The following is a 22,265-nucleotide window of genomic DNA, read 5'->3' on the forward strand; positions in this document are numbered from 1 at the left end:
TGTTTTTACAGTATTTACACGGATTTATTGAAGGTGAATTATTTAAAAACCAAATTTAATGAAGTAAAAAACATAATATGTATTTCTCATTTTAGTATATATGTACATACACTGATAAAATGGGAACAGCCTTATTTCTATCGATTTACGATACATTAATAAGCCATAATATAATACTTAAAGTACTAAACACAAAATTTTAAACGTTTTTAGAATATGAACAACTCTCCTTTTTTTGTTAGCGACCTGCGTCCAAGATTATTAATGCTAAACAAAACATTCTTCAGCATATTTAGTTGAATTTATAGTATTAATCAGGTAGTCCCTTTTCTGCTCAAATTATACTGTTCATAATTATATGTAGTAAATAATTTTCAATGCAAATAGTTAAGCATCAATATACATTAACAAAGATAATCGTAATTGTATAAAGTTTAAATTATCATATTGCCTATTTTTAAACTTCTTCATAACTTATGAGTTTATCTCAACAAAAAAAGAACCGATTAACAAATATACCGTACAAAAGTTTTCTATTTTTTACAATTCTTTCTTTTTTTGAGGTATCCAAATATATGAACCATTTGAATCTTCATTCCAGGCACTACTTCATTCCTCTTATTATGGTCTGTGCTAGCTCATTCGTCACTGGCAGTTAACTTTAATTTACATTACTTCCATACTATTGTGTGTACTTTCTGTAAAGCCCAACGTAGATGTTGGTGCATCTTGCGACGTTTCTTCCATGCTTTGTGCATCCATGCCTTCTGGTACATTGTTTGTCGTCGAACTAGCTCCATCATCCCAATTGATTTTAAATCTAGTGACACGTGGTTTATCTCCTAAGATGTTTCGTTGCACCTTGTCAAACTGAGGCTGAGGTGGTGGATTTTCTCTAAGCTCTGCGTCTGTGTATTCGTTATTTATGAAATAACCAACACGCACAAACTCATGTCCTCTGTATGAACAAGTTAATAAAACAACCGTAACACCTAAAGCATCATTAACTGGAATTCTACTGACATCCGGAGGATCAGCCTAAAATAAACAATAATTTTAAGTATTATTAGTAAAGAACTTGATTAATGATTTCTGCTTTGTAATTTCGATTCAAATTCAAATTCTGTTATCAATTTACCTGAAATATAAACATATGCCTTCCCTCTGGGATTGGACCAACATAAATTGTGTCTAAAACTTGATCGAAATCTTCGGATTCGGCACTGCCGACGTAGATCATCTTCCATTCTAAATCTGCAATGCCATTATTATCATGATTAAATGTTATTTGTTTACGATGGAATGATTCCGGATATAATCATCAAAAGCATCTATTCGATTAAGACGATATCGATCTTTGATTGTACAACGAAATCATAAAGAAAAAACAATATACAGACTCGTCCTTGGAAAATTCACTATCAGACTTTGAAGCTAACCTAGCATCGATGCTAAAAATATTCAAGCATGTATTTACTTCTCACAACGTTCATATAGCTGTACACTCGTATTTAAGATGGAAAATAAAACTAAATAAATCACCTTCTTTTAGTTCTTCGATGCACTCAAAAGTAACTTCGAACTGAAATGGATTTAGAAACGGCGAAGGATTATCGAGAACAGCTACATTCGCTAGCTGAACTTTGGCCATCGTTAACTTTGTTTAATAGTTGATTTTACTGAAAGACACGAATTTCACTGCCACAATACTGTGAAACAGTTTATCCGACTGCTCTTTGTATATCAAATTTTCGAATTAATCTTTTACAAAACGAAGAATCTCGAATCAAAGGATAAACAATTTCATCACAACACACAGCTCGCTTTGGCGGCAAACGAACCAAAGGACGTTTCCGGTGTTTCGGGAACTACCGAAATTTTATGTGGTGTACGCATCACAACGCTAACGTACATTTCAAAAATCGCTCTCTTAAATACGGCGCCGATTTTAAGGAAATCTACAAGGCTTTTCACGATCGATTTTCTACGAATTTCAAAAATTAACTCTCGTTCTTTATTACAGTTACCGGTGGTAAAACAAATCATTCGCGTCTCATTTACTTGAAATGTTAGCGCGATCGATTTGAATCTTTCTTTCACGATTCAAACTTGGAACATCAAAATGCAAAGTTTTTAAACTTATAGAAAAAGAGGATTAAACACGTGTATATAAATTTAAATTGCACGTGGAATTTGAAAAGTAAGTCGTGGGTCTACCCGTCCTTAAGGGTTATTCACAATACAGTTGGTAGAAATGTACGTTTTGTAGATCCAATGACGGGGGTCAATAAAAATGGACAAATTATTACTAATTTTTCATTCGTCGATCAAAATGTTTATTACTTTCTGATTTGTTAAATAAACTTGTAATAATAAAATATGAAAAGAAACTAATGAGGACAGTACGTGCTGTCAAATATGATTTTGTGTAAATAATTTTACTGAACGTTTAACTGCATAATATAGTACATTCTTATGCAGTGTAATATTTAAGAGAATATTCACGAATGTTTAAAAATATTCGAATGTAGAAAGTGTTATCATCTGTCGGTATGAAATTTTGTAGCATTCTATTAGTGCTTCTACGCTCCGCCATCAGATGTCTAGACCTTTAAAATAATTTGAAAAACGTGGGGTTAATTTAAAAGTATGATATAGTTTCCTTCTTTTTATTATTTCCATTTTAGTGTAACAACTTTACGTCTTCACTACTTTATTGTTATCAACAGTTCCTTTTTGTTTCTGTATATTATAAAACGTAGAAGATGACTAAATCTAAACGTTTTCCGCGCAAAAACTAGATTCACTATTTGAAACAACCAAGGTTGTACACATAAGTTTTATTAAATATTATTTTTTATTTACATTATTCCCGGTATATTTACGATTTTTCTATACAGGATTGCTTTTACATAACGACATAGGCCGACGAACAACTCAGCCTTAAATAGTTTCCGCTTTTTCTGCTCCGTTTCTTTTAATTGACGATACGGATTTAAACAGGAGAAGCGCACAGACGCTCCGTTGTTCGTTGCAAGTAGTACCGTTTAATTTATAGCCAATTCGATGACAATACGGATATAAAAAAAAATGATTTATAACATCAAGAGGGATGCGTGGGAATGTTGTCCTTTTAAGGCGTTTATGAACTAATCTTAATTCGCATAAGTATCGATAAAAAAAATTGTTAAAAACTAATCCGATTTTACTGAACAATGAAGGAATAAAATATGTAAATTTAAAAAAAGTTGCGCGGATATTCGAACACATGAAATTCTTTGCAGAGTAAAAAAGTCAAAGGATAGAGAAGACTCTTCTCCGAACGATAAGTAGTCGTCGATGAATTAGGGAAACATAAGGTGTTTCGCAAAAAAAAGCTTTTATTTACATTTGTTCCTCGTTTTTTTCTTTTCAGCGCTATGTTTTTAATCTAAAATTGCAATAAAATCCCACAAAATCGATTCGCATTCACACTGAATACCCTTTTTCTGCTGTGGAATGTTTCACATAATAAATACAGCTTTCGACATAAATTAAAAACGAATGTCTTGCATTTACAACCGAGAACGATGAGGGTTAGAGGGGTTACGTGTATACACGCGTGTGTCTGTTTCGAATGACTGTCGATGAATGTCGTGTACGTGTCGATGAATGTAGTGCTTTCATGTTTGTTTGTTGCACGCGAATTCTGGTACGTGCCGGATAGAACAGCGACGAGCGGATCAAGAGCCCGTGGAGGTGCTCACGGGCACGGGCGTGTACGGTGACAACATGCGTTACTATCGGATTCACCAAGATTTGAAATTTACAAACTTCCAACAGTCGTAAAGGTCCTCTTTCTAAAAATTCTCGATTCCTGTCGGTTCACCGTGCTTGTCAGCTCGCACGCCCGTGCAACGTGCCCCTCGGAGCCGCAGTTGCCCGTCGCTGCGATAGAACGTACGATATCGCAATGAATTTTATATCTACTCACGACGAGCCCGTATACCTTATTTACAATGTCCATATAAACATACACATTGCGCTGTGATCGCTTAAATCTAAATCGATATTACGAAGTGAAGAAGGTAGAAAGTACCGTTTTGTACCTTTAGGTTCTGCGAAAAGAAACGCGTACTCGATGTCATTAGGATGATCGAAAACGACGACAACGACGACGACAAACGTATAAAAGAAAAGAAACGCAAAGAGGAGACGGAAATAATGCTGGCCTGTGAGCGAAAGTTTGAAATCCTTCGCGTGGTGTCTCCGATGCGCGGAGAGGAAACATCGTTACATCGTGGTGCTGGTCGCTCGACATTGAATTCGTTAAACAGAAATCGCTGATATCCGTCCCGTACGAGCGTAGCACAGCTTCTACCGGCTATATAATATTATTCGACGTAACTGAACATCGGAACAGGGTCTTCTTAAATGCAACCTTAACCGCTAAATAAATCTTACAATTGGACTGTGAACGATATAAATTATTATCGACTGTACAACGCTGTAGTCTTCTTTTATTTCTTCTTCATCTTCTTCTTCGTCGACTTCTGTCTCTTCTCCTTTGTTTCTTTTTTTCGTTTTCTTTCGACTCGACAACAGAAACAGTATACATATATATCCTACCTCGCTCGGAACTCTTCGTCGAGATTACAAAGAAACTCTTCGATTCGCCTCGTGCGCTTTTTTTTCATCGTATTGTTTGGACCACATTTGAATAAGTTTTCCATTTTCTCTCCCCCACTAGTTACAAAATATACTTCCTGTAGAGCGAGTTTCGCCGTTGAACGTATTACGCGGATCTCGCGGAGGGACACGCGTGTCCTCGAACACAGCTGATCCGGCGCTATTCGAGTACTTGAAATTTGTACAACGCTCTAGAAACAATTCAACGCGCTCGAAACCCCGTAACAGATCGGATATAAATCATCCCGTGTTCGCGAAATCATTCTAAAGGTTTTTCACTAAAAAGCCTTCGTGTGTCTCGAGAGAACATGGCGGGCTACGGAAGTGAGTACTGGCAAAAATAAATTATATTCGTGTTAGACTTCTGTCCACGGGATATACATTTCTGCTACTCGAGGAAGGAGAAACGAAAAAGAAGCTTGCCTCTATAGGTTTCGTCACGATATAACGTTCGTTTAATCACATGAACCTTAATAAGTACCAAGTGCCTAATGTAAGGTCAACATTCGTGATACCCTGAAACTACCCACGTTAACAGGTAGAAGAAAGAACTCTGTACCGAGTTCACCGTATACTTTTTCTTCTCTCTTTCTCTCTCACTCACTCACACTCTTTCTCTCTCTCTCTTTCTTTCTCTCTTTCTCTTCGTCTCGATCGAGAACCTTAAATAAATATGCGGATACCATGAACGGCGAAAGGTTCGTCGGCTCGGACCAAAAGACGCGAAGCAGGAGAATGCGAATGGCAAGTTAGGTATCTATACACAGGACGTATCTTACATAGAATAAAGGTAAAATTAGTTTTCCTCCAAGTTTAGACCATTTTAGAGTCGCGATAGCCCGGAACATCCTATATTTCGTTGACGATCGTCATTGTATCTGCAACAGAAGGCGAAAACAACGATTAGGAAACGCCAGCCTAGAAACAGGAACAATGAAACGAAACGATTAGAAGAAGCTTGTTTGTTATCGCGAGCGAAGCCAGAAGAAACTATCGTCCGCTGTTTTTATCGTTAAAGTACAGAATCTCTTAAGTATCTATCGCATCTTCCGGAAAGCTGAATTTCTCGCTCGTTAATTCATTGTTCCTATTAAATTACTTTTAACAGCGATGAAGGACAGAGGAACCGGGGTAGGAAGCGAGGTAGAACTTTAACTTCCGGTAAGTAAACTGTATTATCAACTTTCTCGGTAGAGATAAAACACACGAGCGGAGAATCTGAACTTTTAACGACTACGAGGCACAAGGCAACGCCTTCTTGTTTCGTTTTAATCGAATTACAAGGTTTCATCCCTTCGCGTGCGCGTGATCGTAGTCCAGGGAAATTAAACAAAAATATGGCCAATCCTCCGAATAATCTCCAGCAAGCTTCGTTTCGATGTTTCAGATAATATCTCGAAAGTCCCCGTGGATGTGACCGCGGATAATTTTAGTCATAGGCGAAAAATCGGTACCTTGCTGGAAATTACTTTGGAGATTACTTCAAAAGGCGTTTAAAGGTTTAAAGGTTAGAACAAAGTTTGGATACATTATAGAGGTTTTATATCTTTAAAATTAGTTGAAAGACGAGTGTGAAAGTAGTTAGCTGGAGACTTACCGGGTCAACGGGAACAAGAAGTTTCTGTCTGGTGTACACGCGGACGCAGACTTTTACGTGTTGATGTACAACTGATGATGAGCCTGGTGTTGACTCTGGTGGGGATGTTGCAACGAGTGTTGATGCTGATGCTGATGAGGATGTTGATGCTGCAGCGTGGGGTGTCTCGCGTTGAATCTCACGCTTCCGGCGAGAGAACTTCCTCTTCCATGGGTGCCGACCACGCTCGGTGTGTCCGACAACTCGTCGTCCTCTGCACCGAGACTACGGAACCTGACGAAGCCGTCCTCGGCGACCAGCATCGTCGAACCTGTGGTCGGTGTTTGCTCGTGCACACCTTGCACCGGTGTGTGTCTACCGCGGCTCTCGGAGCTCCTCAGCGTTTGTATTCCATTACCGTGCCGGTTTAACGAGCCGCGACCTTCGTGTGGGAAATGGCCCATGGTACCTGACTTGCGAATGGAATGTCTCTCGAAAGTACCTGCGACAATGAAACTATTATTTAGCATACCGTTTCTCTATGCGCTTGAAAAAAAGAATTTTTCCTTTTTCGACGGTTCGTGCTCTGTATCTCGTTTACTCGAAACGAATAATTAGGTTTACGAATCTTATTGTTACTTTTTTACATTTTAATACGCTCGTTGCGGATGCTGCGAATTTATATCTTATTTAATCTCCCGAGACCTCGGACGGTCTCGACCTATTGTCGTCACGATGCGAGTATTTCGGTACCGACGATAAATATTGAAAACTCAGAAACATCGATAATATCAATGGACACGAGTTGAGAATGTAACGCGCGACGATGCAACAGATAATTAAAAACGATGTGGACATCAATGTTAATGTTGGTAATAGTAATTGAATCTTACGTACATCAGCAATGCGGATATTCGGTGCATGCAGAGAACGTGTTAAACGGAAGTAGAAGCGAAAAGAGATTGGTGTCCCGGAACAATGCGAGCTATTCGATGTTCCAGTAATAGAGCGACGGTTTAGAAGACAAAGCATAGAAAAAATTGCTGATTTCGAGGTTTCAATACGGCATTAATAGCGTCTGTCAGCGTTTTAAGCTGCTCGAAAGTTTGATTGAAACAGTGCATTGCTCCGGGTGACCTAATTTATCGATTTACGTCTCGCAAAAAATCACAGACAAACGTAACAAACTTTTATATTAAAGATCATTTCATGCGATCTACGTTATAACGAATTGAAAACGTGTTCTTTGCGCGTAAACGAGATACTTCAAAAGAGATTACACTGCCAGTTGTGGATACAGCGGATTTGTTCGTTTTCGTATGAAACCGCGTCCAATGCATAATCTCCGTGACGGTATAGCGAGTCGTAAAATTCTCCGAAAGATAAAATGCAACGAAACAACAGTTTAAGGGAAAACAGGGTTCGACAGTAGAGTTACGAGCGTGAAGAGATTTCGAAGGATGTTCCGATTTACGAGTTCGCTATACCGTGACGGGTACTATAACCCCGGCTGTATCCATCAAGATGCACGCAAGATGGCCAGTTACAAAATTCTCACGAACCACGAACAAGGAAATACAGGTTCAGGTTATAACGTTCGATCACAGATAGCGCCAGTCGATACCTGATATGTTCAAATGCTCGGGTAGCGTGTTCAACGGAAAGCTATCGTCGTAAACCTGTTTCCCCGTTCTCATCGCGTAATTCTGAATCGCCTGGTTGGTGCTGCAGATAGCTGGGTAAAGCACGTCGTCCATATTCTCGGTGGAAGTGGAGCTACCGCAAGGAAACAGAGCGAATCCGGAATGAACAGGGTGTTGCTGCAACTGTTTCTCCCGCAGCGGGTACTGGGACAGGCTGGCTACCCATGCCAGAAGTCCGCAGACGGCGAGTTCGAGCAACCTAACGGAGAACTGCCAGCCCCACCAGAGCCAAGGGTAAGACTGCGGCCGTTCCTGGACGTTGCCGAAGATGCCGTACAGCTGAACGAAGCCCATCAGGATGAAGAGCAACGCGGTGGCGATGCTGGTGGTGATGGCGGTGCTCAAGGCCATCGTGGTCGGATCAGCACCGACTATGTGATTCGCGCCGGCCGCCTTGTTGTTCGTCAGCAGGATCTGCGTGCGTACCACTCGGTACACGTACATGTAACCTAGGCCCAGAGTGACGCAGACGATGATGTAGATGCACTGGCAGATCAACGGCAGTATCTTGGCCTCGTCCTGGTAGCCGAGCACGTGCGTGGAGACGTGCAGGGAGACGCAGATGACGACGTGCACCGTGGAGGAGAGGACCAGCGCGGCCGGTGTGAGGAACCTGTTGTTCAACGACGGCGCCTCCGAGCAACGAGCGAGGTAGAGCACCAGGGTCGCGAACGCCGTGGACAATAACGGCGCCGGTAGGTACATGAGTACTCGCGACAGAGGCTCCGGCAGTGAACGGCCTAGATTGTAAGCGTCGTAGAAGAGGTGAAAGCACCTGAGGGTGCAGACGGTTGTCAGCAGCAGATGCACCGTTAGGAAGTACGACTGAGTGAGTAGATTCGTTGCCTCGTTGAAACGGACGATCTTGTAGATCGAGTATAGAGCCATTAGAGTGAACAGGATGGCTGCCACGTAGACGTGCAGGAACCAGGCGATCCGCCAAGTGGATTCGAGGGGATGATGCGTGTCGACCTGCGGCACGATGTGGTCACCGGACTCGTCCGGACGTTTAGGGGGTGGCGCCGGGGGCTGTGGCTGCGGATACGGTAACCTCTCCGTATCGACGATCTCTATGTTCTCCGTTTTGAACCCGTTCTCGTTCCTGAGCCCGTGGTAACCGTCGTCGTCGTGTCGCCTCGTGTTGGGCAGATTAAAGATCGTCGGCTGCGTGACGGACTTGGAGGAATCCAGGGTGCTGGAGGTTCTGGGGGTCGTGGTGGACAGTGTGGTCATCTTTTCGGTAGTCGGGGCCACGGGCGCATTCTGCGGCGGAGTTTTCGTTGCCAAAGGCTTCAAAAGTATCTCCGGAATATCTTGCTTCCTGCCGTTACTGCCCGACAGTATCCTCGAGATACTGGGGTAGTGCAGCGTGGGTACGAACTCGTTGGTATTGTTCCTCCTATCTAATTCGCTGGATTCCACGATGTTCTGCTCTTTGCTCGGGGTGTTCAGCGGCTTGTTCCTCGAATGCGAGTGCCTCTCCGGGATCTGAGAGGGACCCTGAAGATCCGGTGGCCTGATGGGTATCCTCTCGTGTGCCGGCGTACCGCTAGGCGGTGGTACCGGTCTCTTGACACCGGGATGAGCATCCGAGTTGGTTCCTCGCAACGTCGGTTTGTTTGCGAACGGATGGAGGTACTCGGGTGGCAGTGGAGGAGTGAAGAGGGCACGCGAGGGTGGAGCGTACGAAGGCAACTCGCGAAAAACCGGCGACACGGTCGCCCGAGGGACCGGCGGATACCTCGCGGAGGGTATCGAGGGTGTGGTGGTGGTCGTGGTCGTTGTCGTGGTCGTCAAAGGCGACGGCACCGTCGACAGGGTTGTACTGGCCGAAACTTGAGCGTCGTAGGCAGGCACGCTGCGTTTCGTCGTCGCCGAGCTGTGCGCGACTTTATTGAATATCGCCGCCAGATGCTTCTCGAGAACGGTGTTGTCCACGTTGAAGACCGAACTGTTGGGCCCGCCGTCGCTGCTCGCCGAGCAGAAGACGCCGCAGTACACTGCCAGCGACAGCATCGACGCGATTACGCGCACCGTCGGCGTCATGATGATGCTCGATACCAGAACCTGGAGCACGGACAGCTGGAGAATTCAGCCGGGCATCGGTTCATTCCATAACCGAGAAGGAAACGAGAGCTGGCACGCGACGACGAGTGCACTTAACGTAAGGACACTTGTGAACACGCGCGTGTGCGGCTGTGTATCTTCGCTAACGAATCCCTGTTTTCTCTCAGTCCCTTGCCTCGCTTGCTCTCGGACTTGCTCGCTACTATATCGGAGCTAGCCTCCAATCTCTCTGGCGGTCTGCTAAGTTCAAATATTACATTCCTAAATGTAGACGTGCGTTAGTCCACGTTCCTCGTGGATTCCCTGTTACGCCGTCGGTCGCGCGTTATCAACGGTATCCGTTGCATTTCCTTTCGGATAGTAACTATATCACTGGCCTGATCTTTGGGAGCGGTTCACTTCGGTGCTCGATTCGCTTCGAATTCCTGCGTATTCTTCCTTCGTTGCTTCTCTATCTACATGTTCCGAGAGAAAAAGAAATGCTTTTCCTGGAACGAACACGGAACGATTCGCCGATAAACGAACGGCGATCCAGTCAGACTGCAAAATGGCGAGAGGGCTGCTCTTCCAGCTAGGAGGACAGCATACGCCGTATTGAAACTGACCTTTCTCGACTTCCTCTATTCCGTTGCCTTCGCGAACAACTATTACCGCTTCGCCTGGTGTACTTCCATTATATCATCGGGATTCAATAAGCCTCGGATTATTTCGCCTGTAGTAGTTCGCTGGCGTTACGTTGCCCCTTGTGCCGAGCAAGATTCGATTTAAAACCTATCTACTTTTACGGACGATAGAACGTCGGCGAGCTTGTTAGCCAGACTTAATCCGATATCATCATTGCTCGAAGCCATCCCAGATTCGCGAGAGCCTCGGGCGAAACCTGAATTCCTGAGGGTACATTTAATGTTTAGAATCAGTCTGAGTTCCGGCTGGATGGGATGCTCTGGCGGTTACCGCGTCCATTCATTTCCCTCTGGAACGTGTGCCGCCGCGTTTACCGTCTGGCCACTTTTAGCCTCTCGTCCAACACCTGTGGAAAATAATGTTTATTAATTGCTTTGTTGTCGAAAATTTTTTAACCGTCGAACGATGCAAAATAGAACGTCGGTACTTTTTACTTCTACTTATTCTTTATACAATTAAAGAAATTACTGTTCAGTCGTATACACGTGTTTATAGAGTCCGTATTTTCGACGAAACTCAACAACATCCGCGCGTTTAGGCGTGATTTACGGTCTATTTTGGAGATTTACGGATTTGAAGAATGGTACGCGTTACGGTAACATATTTTCTACCGCATTAAAATACGTCATCGGACAAAGGTAACGCAGATTATACTAATAAATTGTTCTAGCAGCCGCCAGGAGCACGCATGTTTTATGGTGCATTTTATGACGAACCATGATGCTCGCTTCGCGCTTTAAAGCGATTAACGCGAAAACACGAGGTCGCCTGTTTTCGAAGCTTGTGCCAACACGTTTAATTGCGTCAATGAAAATAACAGTAATGTACTTAATCCTTGATCGACGACGGCAGTTTCGCGTAGATCAGATCACGTAGAGAAACGGTGTTGTGCAAAATTTTCAAAATATTCGAATAAAAATGAGAAAATAAGAAAATAGGTAAATAGGGAGAAAATAAAGGAACGGGAGCAGGCTTTCTTAATAAAGGAGAAAATGTAGGTCCGATTGAAAATAGCACTTGCGCAGGGAGCATAGATAAGACACGTAAACCAATACGAGAGTAAGAAGCGAAAGAGACGGTGAAGTTCCACTTACAGTCTGCTCGGTGACACAATAGCCCTGGACCCGATTTAAAAATGTAATTTTACGTTAACAATCGCTCGTAAATTGAGCTACACCAGCCTGGCTGTCCGGCGTATTAAATTTCGGATATAAAAGTTAGACGGAAGCCGTTCGAATGTACGCGACTCGGGCTACACGGATGAGCGTTACAGGAAATTGTTCGGCCAACCAAGAAAAAAGAGGAGAGAAGACAAAAACCGTACGAGTGAGTCAAGTTTTAATTCGATTATCGTTAAATTAATGGAAGCGAAACTTGGCGAGCTCGGAAATTCAGACTGCGATTAATTTACAAGGGGCTACGTGATTCGATCTTCGAAATCGGATCATCTCTGCATTCTATGTAAAGCTGAAATATGTAAGTTTCGCTCGACACACGTCCTCTGTTGGCTCGTATACACTGAACTTTGTTGTTTCTGCAAATATTTGTCGCGTATACTCGACAGAGAATCCTGCGAATACATTTCTACGAATGGAAGACATAAATATGGGAATATATGGAGACTACGTGCGATTTTGTACTATGAAACTACCTTACGGATCATCTATCTTAATACTTTGACGGACGGTTTTTGACGATTACTCTTCTCATTATATTGCAATTCCATTTCTCTTTGTATTTTTCTTTTCGCTGCTTCTCAAATATATACCTCTTGAAATCGGAATATACCTAGTTACAATTTACTCAATTCGAAATGTTTCTAGGTAACATTGACTCTGTTCAGAATATCCTTAGTTCGAATTTACTAATTCCAAATGTCCCTAGAACCAATTTTACCAATTCGGAATATTCCTACTTCCAATTTAACCAATTCCAAATGTCTCTAGATACCATTTCTCCAACTCGGAATATCGCGAGTTGCAATTTATCCAATTCCAAATGACCCTAGAACCAATTGTTCCAACTCGGAATGTCCCTAGTTCCAGTTTACCCAATTCCAAATGACCCTAGATCCAATTTCACCAATTCGAAATATTCCCATTTCCAATTTAACCAATTCCAAATGTCCCTAGATCCCATTTCTCCAACTCGGATTATCCCGAGTTCCAATTTATCCAATTCCAAGCGTTCCTAGAACCAATTGTTCCAACTCGGAATGTCTCTAGTTCCAATTTATCCAATTCCAAATGACCCTAGATCCAATTTCACCAATTCGGAATATTCCCATTTCCAATTTAACCAATTCCAAATGTCCCTAGATCCCATTTCTCCAACTCGGAATATCGCGAGTTGCAATTTATCCAATTCCAAGCGTCCCTAGAACCAATTACTCCAACTCGGAATGTCCCTAGTTCCAATTTGTCCAATTCCAAATGACCCTAGATCCAATTTCACCAATTCGAAATATTCCCATTTCCAATTTAACCAATTCCAAATGTCCCTAGATCCCATTTCTCCAACTCGGAATATCGCGAGTTGCAATTTATCCAATTCCAAGCGTTCCTAGAACCAATTGCTCCAACTCGGAATGTCCCTAGTTCCAGTTTACCCAATTCCAAATGACCCTAGATCCAAATTCACCAATTCGAAATATTCCCATTTCCAATTTAACCAATTCCAAATGTCCCTAGATCCCATTTCTCCAACTCGGAATATCGCGAGTTGCAATTTATCCAATTCCAAGCGTCCCTAGAACCAATTGCTCCAACTCGGAATATCCCGAGTTCCAATTTATCCAATTCCAAATGTCCCTAGAACCAATTTTACCAATTCGGAATATTCCTACTTCCAATTTAACTAATTCCAAATGTCCCTAGATCCCATTTCTCCAACTCGGAATATCCCGAGTTCCAATTTACCCAATTCCAAACGTCCCTAGAACCAATTGTTCCAACTCGGAATGTCTCTAGTTCCAATTTATCCAATTCCAAATGACCCTAGATCCAATTTCACCAATTCGGAATATTCCTACATTCAATTTAACCAATTCCAAATGTCCCTAGATCCCATTTCTCCAACTCGGAATATCCCGAGTTCCAATTTACCCAATTCCAAACGTCCCTAGAACCAATTACTCCAACTCGGAATGTCCCTAGTTCCAATTTGTCCAATTCCAAATGACCCTAGATCCAATTTCACCAATTCGGAATATTCCTACATTCAATTTAACCAATTCCAAATGTCCCTAGATCCCATTTCTCCAACTCGGAATATCCCGAGTTCCAATTTACCCAATTCCAAACGTCCCTAGAACCAATTACTCCAACTCGGAATGTCCCTAGTTCCAATTTGTCCAATTCCAAATGACCCTAGATCCAATTTCACCAATTCGGAATATTCCTACATTCAATTTAACCAATTCCAAATGTCCCTAGATCCCATTTCTCCAACTCGGAATATCCCGAGTTCCAATTTATCCAATTTCAAATGTCCCCAAAACCCATTTCTCCAACTCGGAATATTCCTAGTTCCAATTTTCCGAATCCCAAATATTAACCCATTCGAGACCGATTGCACTCCGTGTGTGCAATGGATTTCCGAGGCTATAAGACAGCCTGCACGCCGTGTGTGCAATAACAGTAATGTGCAATTATCAGTTATTCTGAGTAAACTAGTCGTCGAAATAAGATTTTTCTGGAACTAATGAAATCTGTAAAGTACAGGAAAACAAAATTTGGCATTGGTGTTACTGTGTATCAAAAAATCTAAAAATTATCTGAAGCCTTTCTTACATGTAAAATACAAAGAAAAAAAAAATTTCGCTCCTGCGGACCGTGTTCGAAAAAAATCGTCGTCTCGAATGGGTTAAAGAACTCTACTTTAGAGTTCGACTTTAACATTCTCATTTTCGAATCCTTACCAGAATCAGGCTCTTCAAGTTGAACTAAATTTCATGGTTTTTATTTAAATATCCTCAAGTTTGACATCTTCAAATTCATCCCAGAATAAATTAATTTATTTGTTTATTCGACATCATAAAATTCCATAGCTTTGAGCCTCGTGTCAAATACAGAAAAGCAATAGTGTTCATTAACGCGAATCTCCAGCGTGAAGAAGCGGAAGAGGGTGATTTGTATTCCGAGCAAAAAATTCAAGACATAAGACTACGAGGTAGAACCTTATCGTTTCTTGGCACTGTAAAAACATAATCAACAGGTGACGATACGAATCTGGTATTTAAACCGATTCGCAGCTCATTTCCGAGGAAAAGATCGAGTGGTGCTTCTTCGAGAATTACAGGGTGATATAACGAGCTTGAAATAGTGTTTTCTTATTACAGAGGTTTTAATATTTCTCTGTTTAAAATGATTGAACGAGTTTTCGGATTATACGTAAAAAGATTATACGATAAACGCAGCCGCCATTTTCCAGTCTGTAAAATGGAGCACTGAAAGCGTGCTACCAAGAGGGATGTTGCTCCGAATAAAGTTATATAATGCTGGTTCGTTGTAACATCCTGTAATCTTGCATAATAAATCTCTATAATGTACTACATAAGCTCGTAAAAGGAAAATAGAGTAAAAGTTGAATTCAAAGAAGTTATTAATTTTTCAACTTCCTTTATGACTTTTATCCCGGGGTAAGACTTTATTATTTCACGTTCTATTGTATTGGTTTATCCTTGCTAAACATATTAATTTTTACTTGTCAATTTACCTTAAATATCTTGAAGAGATATTTTAAGATTGAATTTTTTAAATGTAACATGTCTGAAATTTTTGTAATAAATGTAGAAGCGCATTCGAATCAGATTCGAACATTTAATGAAGCTGTATAAAATACGAGATGCACCATTTTTGTATTTGCAATTACAGGTTGGATGGATATGTTCTAAAATTTCCAAGTGTCGGATACGATTGGAGAACACTCCGGTATCGGAATTCGATGTAATTTTGTTCCATGAAACAGCCTTACAATTAACGGTGAGTATCCGATACCGAGTGCACTGCATTTCGATCACGTGACTCATACACAACCGAGGGGAAGAGCCATTTTATTTGCTTACTCTGGGAAAAGTTGCGCGGTATAACGTGGAATTCGTTCAACTTTTACAATTACTTTTACCGTGGCGCGTACGGATTAAAATAAATTTCGAATTCCCTCCGAAGCGCGAATTCGACGAAGCGCGAAAAATTTAATTAAAATTTACTGTTGTACCAAGTAAAATTAAATGGATTAATTGAAGCCCAGTCTGTCCCGTACATCTTTGCCGGAGAACAAAAAAACATACGAAAATTTACTACAATTTCTCGCGCTTCAGACGACTATTCTATCGGATTGCTCTCAGGAATTCAGCGTTTAACTCTCCGGGCGCGCTTCTAACTTTTTCAATTTTTTTCCAAACGCATTCTCGAAATTTCGAATGCATTTCTAGACTCTCGAATTCAGTTTCCAATCGATTATCAAATCTCCAGACCCTTTAATCTTTAAATTTCCAAGCCCGAAATCGACAAACAACAGTTCGAAATCAGAGCATTGGAAAGCCATAAAATGTTTCGAGCACAGAGAGCTGCGAAAACGATAGGAACTCGGATAAATCCGCTGCATAGGTGATCTTTTTGTCAGAAAACGTCGTCGTTGTTGATTTAGTCAGAAAGTAAACGCGCAAACACCGTCACTCAGGTTGAAGGGTGATTTTTTTCGAAACACGAAAATAAACGTATCTCGAAAACTGGCCTGGCTGTCGTGTTTCGAAACGTAACACGACTTATCGGTTGTGATTTAGCAGCTAGTTGATTTAGTTCGGCAAATACACGCTACGTTCGTTAGTTGCGCATCTGCATCCCCCTAACCTCTCCCCGAAGCTGCTTCCACTACATCCCCGTTGCCTTCGAGCGTGCTGATCGGTTCGCATCGCGTGACCAAAGTTGTCGATGCTGCACGCATACACTTTGCCAGTGAAAGCTTCAAATGGACGAGATTGACCCTCGATTGATTTCCACTCCGTTCAGACGATACTACATCAATAATGAACGCTTTCGCCTGGAAACCTTTCGAGGAATAACGCATCGAGGCTCCTTATTACGCCATTACTTCCACTCAATTCGAGTATTCATTTACTACCGAGTACTTATCACTCAAATTATTGGTATTAATTGAGGGTAACCTTAGATGTGAACATTCTTACGTCTTCCATAATCCTCAACTTTTACGTACTAAGTCCTCAGATTCTCAAATTTCCTAAGTTCCACAATTTTTCCTACAGAAAAAAATTCAGAAGTTTCGTAGAATCTTGCAGATATAAATAAGGACACTGTGCTGTCTGCAAGTTCAGTACACTTCCAGAGCAGTGGTTCTATCGACTTATAAGGCAATTTGTGGGAGTACCGGTGATCGATGTCAGGAAGACACATCACCTGGCGCAAAGTATAATATTAATGGCATAGCCTCCGTCTGAAACGCACGGTTCCCTTCCACATAACGCGTCGCTCAAACAAAGGGAAAACTACGAGGCGGTTTAACGAGCCGATTAATTCGTGTAACCGAATACGACAGTGTAACCGGCTGTTTAGAGCAGCGAGCATGCCCTCGCATAAAAACAACCGCATCCTGTGACGTCCTGAAAAGTTACAATCCTTACAAACCCAAGTGTTACGCTTTATGAAGCTTCATAGGTCATCGATGGAACAGTCATCGCTTCAAGATCACCGGTGAACCTTGATTTCCCACGGAAGATGACTCAAAAACTCAGAATGCAGAATTCTAGGAAGAAACGGCGATAGGAGAAAAACACTGCGTCCCCGCTGGCAGATGTACGAGAAGACGGATTCCCATTAAAAACGACCGATATCGTTAAAAATAATGGCCTGGTAGGGAGGCATTTTGGCACGATGGACACCCGGATACCGTGGAATGGATTCGAGTTACCATGATATCTCTTAAACAAATTTTGCTCCCGGTGTTATCGTGCGGCGCACGGATCCAAGACCTCCGGGACACCTAACTTTTTGTACCGGCTATAATATTGCCACTCTCGGTGGCAAGTCGCCATTCTCGCTTCCCGGCGTTCTGTAAAACTTATAGTACCTATCTTCTCTATAAGAACTCAGCGCATGACAGATGCACTCTGTCAAATACCGAAACGACCACTTTCCTTACTGACTCTAAGTGCAAGGCTATTGTTAATACTCTGGGCTAAACGGGATCGTCCTCTTGTGTCAGATTTGGGATTTAGCGTGGGATTGGAAGAGTTATAAATGCTCTGTGTATTTGCTCTATAAATCTGTCATGCAAGATGGAGAACACGGAAAGAGCTGTGCACTGACCTCATTTTAACTACATTTTCAAAATGCATTTACAAAATTCATTCATAAAAATTCATTTAAAAAATTGATTTGCAAAATTGATTTACAAAATTGATTTTAAAAAATCATTTATAAAATTGATTCACAAAATTGATCTATAAAATTGATTTTAAAAAGCCATTTATAAAATTGATTCACAAAATTGATCTATAAAATTGATTTACAAAATTGATTTACAAAATTAATTTACAAAATTCATTTAGATAATTCATTTACAAAATTCATTTAAACAACTCATTTACAAAATTGATTTACAAAATTAATTTACAAAATTCATTTAGATAACTCATTTACAAAATTCATTTAAATAACTCGTTTACAAAATTAATTTACAAAATTCATTGAGAGAATTCATTTTCAAAATTCATTTAAACAACTCATTTACAAAATTCATTTAGATAACTCATTTACAAAATTCATTTAAATAACTCATTTACAAAATTAATTTACAAAATTCATTTAAACAACTCATTTACAAAATTGATTTACAAAATTAATTTACAAAATTCATTTAGATAACTCATTTACAAAATTCATTTAGATAACTCATTTACAAAATTAATTTACAAAATTCATTGAGACAATTCATTTTCAAAATTCATTTAAACAACTCATTTACAAAATTGATTTACAAAATTAATTTGCAAAATTCATTTTCAAAATTCCTTTTCAAAATTCATTTTCAAAATTCATTTACAAAATTGATTTACAAAATTGATTTACAAAATTCACTTACAAAATGATCAAGACTTGATCAAGACATGAAAAGATCAAGAAAGATGCTCAATAAAATGTAACGCAGCAGTGTGAAAAAAAAAGTTGTACATATTTAACCAATCTATTTATCTGCCTTATTTATAAGATCTACGAAAAATGTGATGCGGAGTAAAATTGTACATAGAAGCGCAAAGCGCCTGGCCGTATATAATTCGTACAAATAGACATCGAAGTTGAGGGCAGAGACATACAACCAAAATTAGTCCCTCGTCACAGTAAGAAACTAGTCCACGGTAGCCTAATGTGTAGCAGCGCTCCAAGTTACGTAAGGGAGTCCTTCACGAAGCTACCTGTACTTAACACTCTCGCATCCAAGTGCCCTATCATTAATCCAAGTAGCGGTAAGTGCATTCCGTCTAGATATGATAGACTATTTCCTAGCCCGAGGTAGGATGTCTCCGAGTCCCTTATCACGACTCCAAAGGTAAGTTCGTGTTGCAGCTCTGCTAACATCCTGGTAATGTTACTCGCAATTATCCAGATAATTGCGCCTATAGCCGACGCTTTTTATCCGGGAACATTCGACAAACGCGGCTCGCTTCGGAAGCACATAACAGCGCGTGCTGTGCTCGACCAAGCAGCTGTTTGTCCTAGGACGAGTCACGCGAGGAATTCGACTTCGCAACGCACGCTCGATGCACTGGCGGGATTAGCAACGTTCACTTTCACGTGCAATTATCCACCTTTACGAGCTTGTCTCCTGGGAAGCATTATCGCGCGAGGGAACGAGTCCTGCGTTCTTTGTCCCTCTCGCGAGACCTCTTCTTCGCTCCCTGTTCCTCTCGCGGAGGGACGCGCAGACGAAGCGTGTTCGCGAGACGAGGACAGAGAAATTTTTCGATTCCACTTTGTTAGTCGTAACAGGTTGTATCCTCGCGAGATCGAACCGTTTACAAGCTCGATCGTTGCTTTGTACTTGTGCAACGCGACCGCCTTGGGAATTTTATTCCTCGATGCAGAACCGCCGGATGCATCGACGCGTTCCGAACGAATGTTTTTCACGGCATAATGCCGAGTTTCCGCTCAAGCTGCTTCGGGGGATGATTGCTACCTTTTCAACGGTCGCGTGCAGCTAGGCTTCTCGTAGTTCAGGGGTTAGGCACCTCTCGGGCTTCAGAAAATCATTTTTTCCTCGTCTTAAATAATTACTTGCTAATAACGCTGCTTTCAGAGACCAGAGTGTATTAATAACTTTATAGCAAGCTTCAAAAACTTACAGAATATTTTATAGAATATAAAGCTAGCAAAAGAATATAGAATGATTGAACGATTAAATTTATGCGTTCAATAATTACCTTGCTCTATAGCGCATTTTGTACTCAAAGGTACCCGTAATTCGCGTGAGAATTTATCCTCGTTGCGAGTTTAGCGGCGCAAAGAAAGTAACAGGTAACAGAAAGAAAGATAGCTAGAGGGGTTCGACCTAATTATCCTAGGTAAGATAATAGACTGACTTCCATTAGGAAAATTTTGTCCGGTAGCATCTGGAAGGAAAAATTTTTATCATGCTCCCGGGATAATCTTCCACGGGCAGGAAAGTCCTAGTATGCATTGCAAATACGCTGGACGAAGATGATGGGGTAGTTAAAAAGGAGGGAAAAAAATGGCTGTTAAACTACTCGCAGCGAGAGGAACGTTAACCGTTGAAACGCGAGAGGCAACAACGACAAAGACGGAAATAAGAGCGAATAAAGTAATGGTGAAAACGAAGGTGGTTAGAGAGCATCGATAAGCGAGACGTACCGGGGAAAAACGAAATTGCCAATTAGCGAGGTTCCACGTGTGTCCCGTGGAACGACCAATTTGTTGTTTCGAGGGAATTTCAATCTGAAACGCGATACTCCGATATTATAGTCGAAGACGAAATTCATAACCAGTTTACCAGCCACGGATGGTCGTTCAAAAATTTTACGACCACGTACCTTCTTTCTCTTTATTGTCGCTTTAAAACACACTATATTTATCAGCTGCCCGGAGGATGCTTCATTAGCCTCTTGTGTACATCTGTCGACCGACGGGAAGTTTTTTAATCTTTGATTCAAAGAGCATAGTTTCCTGGTTAATGAGTCGCGTTTGGTGTTTTCTATATTTTGTTTCCCCCCTTTTTTCGACGTGAAGAGAGGAACTTGCGCGAACTTTTAAGCAGATGGTAATCTATGAAAGAAAACTGTAGCGAAATAAAGGGAACGCGGAAGAAGTTCCGTAGCCCAATTGCCGCTGCAACTTTTTTGCCCGGTCTTCGTGCCTGCAGCGCCGTACCTTTTCTTTTATCGTAAAGCGTAATTAACCGTTGCAGTTTTATCGTGACAAGTATGTTTTGAATTCCCTGTTAATTCTGATTACGTAATGTCCGAGAGCCAGTCATTTCTCCCGTTTCGTTGCTGAAAGTTAACGTTTCTCTTCGTTAACGGTAAGTAACGCAACATTTCTATCGTTTTTCTTGATACTTCTCCGAACTTACACAAAATCTTATGGCAATTTTTTAGCATAATCTAGAGTTTAGGTTTTCTTCAAGACATAACGTTTTACAATTTTTAAAAGTTCAAACTTCAAATTTCTAAGTTCAGACGAAGAGAAATTTTTATAGTAAATATGAAAATTCGAGTGGCTAAAAATTCCAACGTGAATCGGATTAGTTCGAATGAAAATATAAAATTACGTTTGACGTCCAGCATTGATCTCTAATTTTTTTTTAACGATATAGAGTTTAGGTTTACTTCAGAAGAATGTAACTAAGTTTTCCAATTTTTAAAAGTTCTAATTTCTAAGTTCAGAGAACGAGAAATTTTTATAATAAATATAAAAATCAGACTAAAAATTCAAACGTGAATCGAAGGATTAGTTCGAATGAAGATATAAAATTAAGTTTGACATCCAACGTTGATCTCTAATTTTTTTAAACGATATAGAGTTTAGGTTTTCTTCAGAAGAATATAACTAAGTTTTCCAATTTTTAAAAGTTCAGAGAATGAGACATTTTCATAGTAAATATAAAAGTCAGACTAAAAATTCAAACGTGAATCGAAGGATTAGTTCAAATAAAAATATAAAATTACGTTTGACGTCCAACATTGATCTCTAATTTCTTTTTAACGCTATAGAGTTTAGGTTTACTTCAGAAGAATATAATTAAGTTTTCCAATTTTTAAAAGTTCAGAGAATGAGACATTTTCATAGTAAATATAAAAATCAGACTAAAAATTCGAACGTGAATCGAAGGATTAGTTCGAATAAAAATATAAAATTACGTTTGACGTCCAACATTGATCTCTAATTTCTTTTTAACGACATAGAGTTTAGGTTTTCTTCAAAAGAATATAACTAAGTTTTCCAACTTTCAAAAGTTCAAATTTCTAAGTTCAGAGAACGATAAATTTTTATAATAAATATAAAAATCCGAGGGACAAAAAACTTCAACGCGAATCG

The 22,265-nt window shown here is 40.6% G+C and overlaps 2 protein-coding genes across 4 annotated transcripts in view; both read right to left on the reverse strand.

Moving 5' to 3' along the window:
- Window positions 1–54: 54 nt before the first annotated feature.
- Window positions 55–1,874, reverse strand: asf1 (histone chaperone asf1). Of its 2 annotated transcripts, none has more exons than XM_003706555.3 (3): window positions 1,543–1,874; window positions 1,139–1,254; window positions 55–1,038 (listed from the first exon to the last, which is right to left on the reverse strand). In XM_003706555.3, exons 1-3 carry the CDS (start codon window positions 1,649–1,651, stop codon window positions 667–669), a joined length of 597 nt encoding a protein of 198 aa, XP_003706603.1. In that variant the 5' UTR covers window positions 1,652–1,874; the 3' UTR covers window positions 55–666. The 2 variants fall into 2 exon arrangements, with proteins under 2 accessions (XP_003706603.1, XP_012148342.1); XM_012292952.2 differs by lacking the exon at window positions 1,543–1,874 and adding an exon at window positions 1,478–1,508.
- Window positions 1,875–2,825: 951 nt separating this feature from the next.
- The window catches only part of LOC100876665 (uncharacterized), a 157,046-nt gene continuing 137,606 nt past the window's right edge, over window positions 2,826–22,265 (reverse strand). For both annotated transcript variants that reach the window (XM_076530238.1, XM_012292940.2), the window contains 3 exons: window positions 7,869–11,044; window positions 6,266–6,746; window positions 2,826–5,546 (listed from right to left, as the gene is read on the reverse strand). In XM_076530238.1, coding sequence (XP_076386353.1) covers window positions 6,319–6,746; window positions 7,869–9,993 — 2,553 coding nt within the window. In that variant the 5' untranslated portion in view covers window positions 9,994–11,044 and the 3' untranslated portion in view covers window positions 2,826–5,546; window positions 6,266–6,318. The remainder of the gene's footprint in view (window positions 5,547–6,265; window positions 6,747–7,868; window positions 11,045–22,265) is intronic.

Source organism: Megachile rotundata, chromosome 3, assembly GCF_050947335.1.
Source record: "Megachile rotundata isolate GNS110a chromosome 3, iyMegRotu1, whole genome shotgun sequence".
NCBI lineage: Eukaryota > Metazoa > Arthropoda > Insecta > Hymenoptera > Megachilidae > Megachile > Megachile rotundata.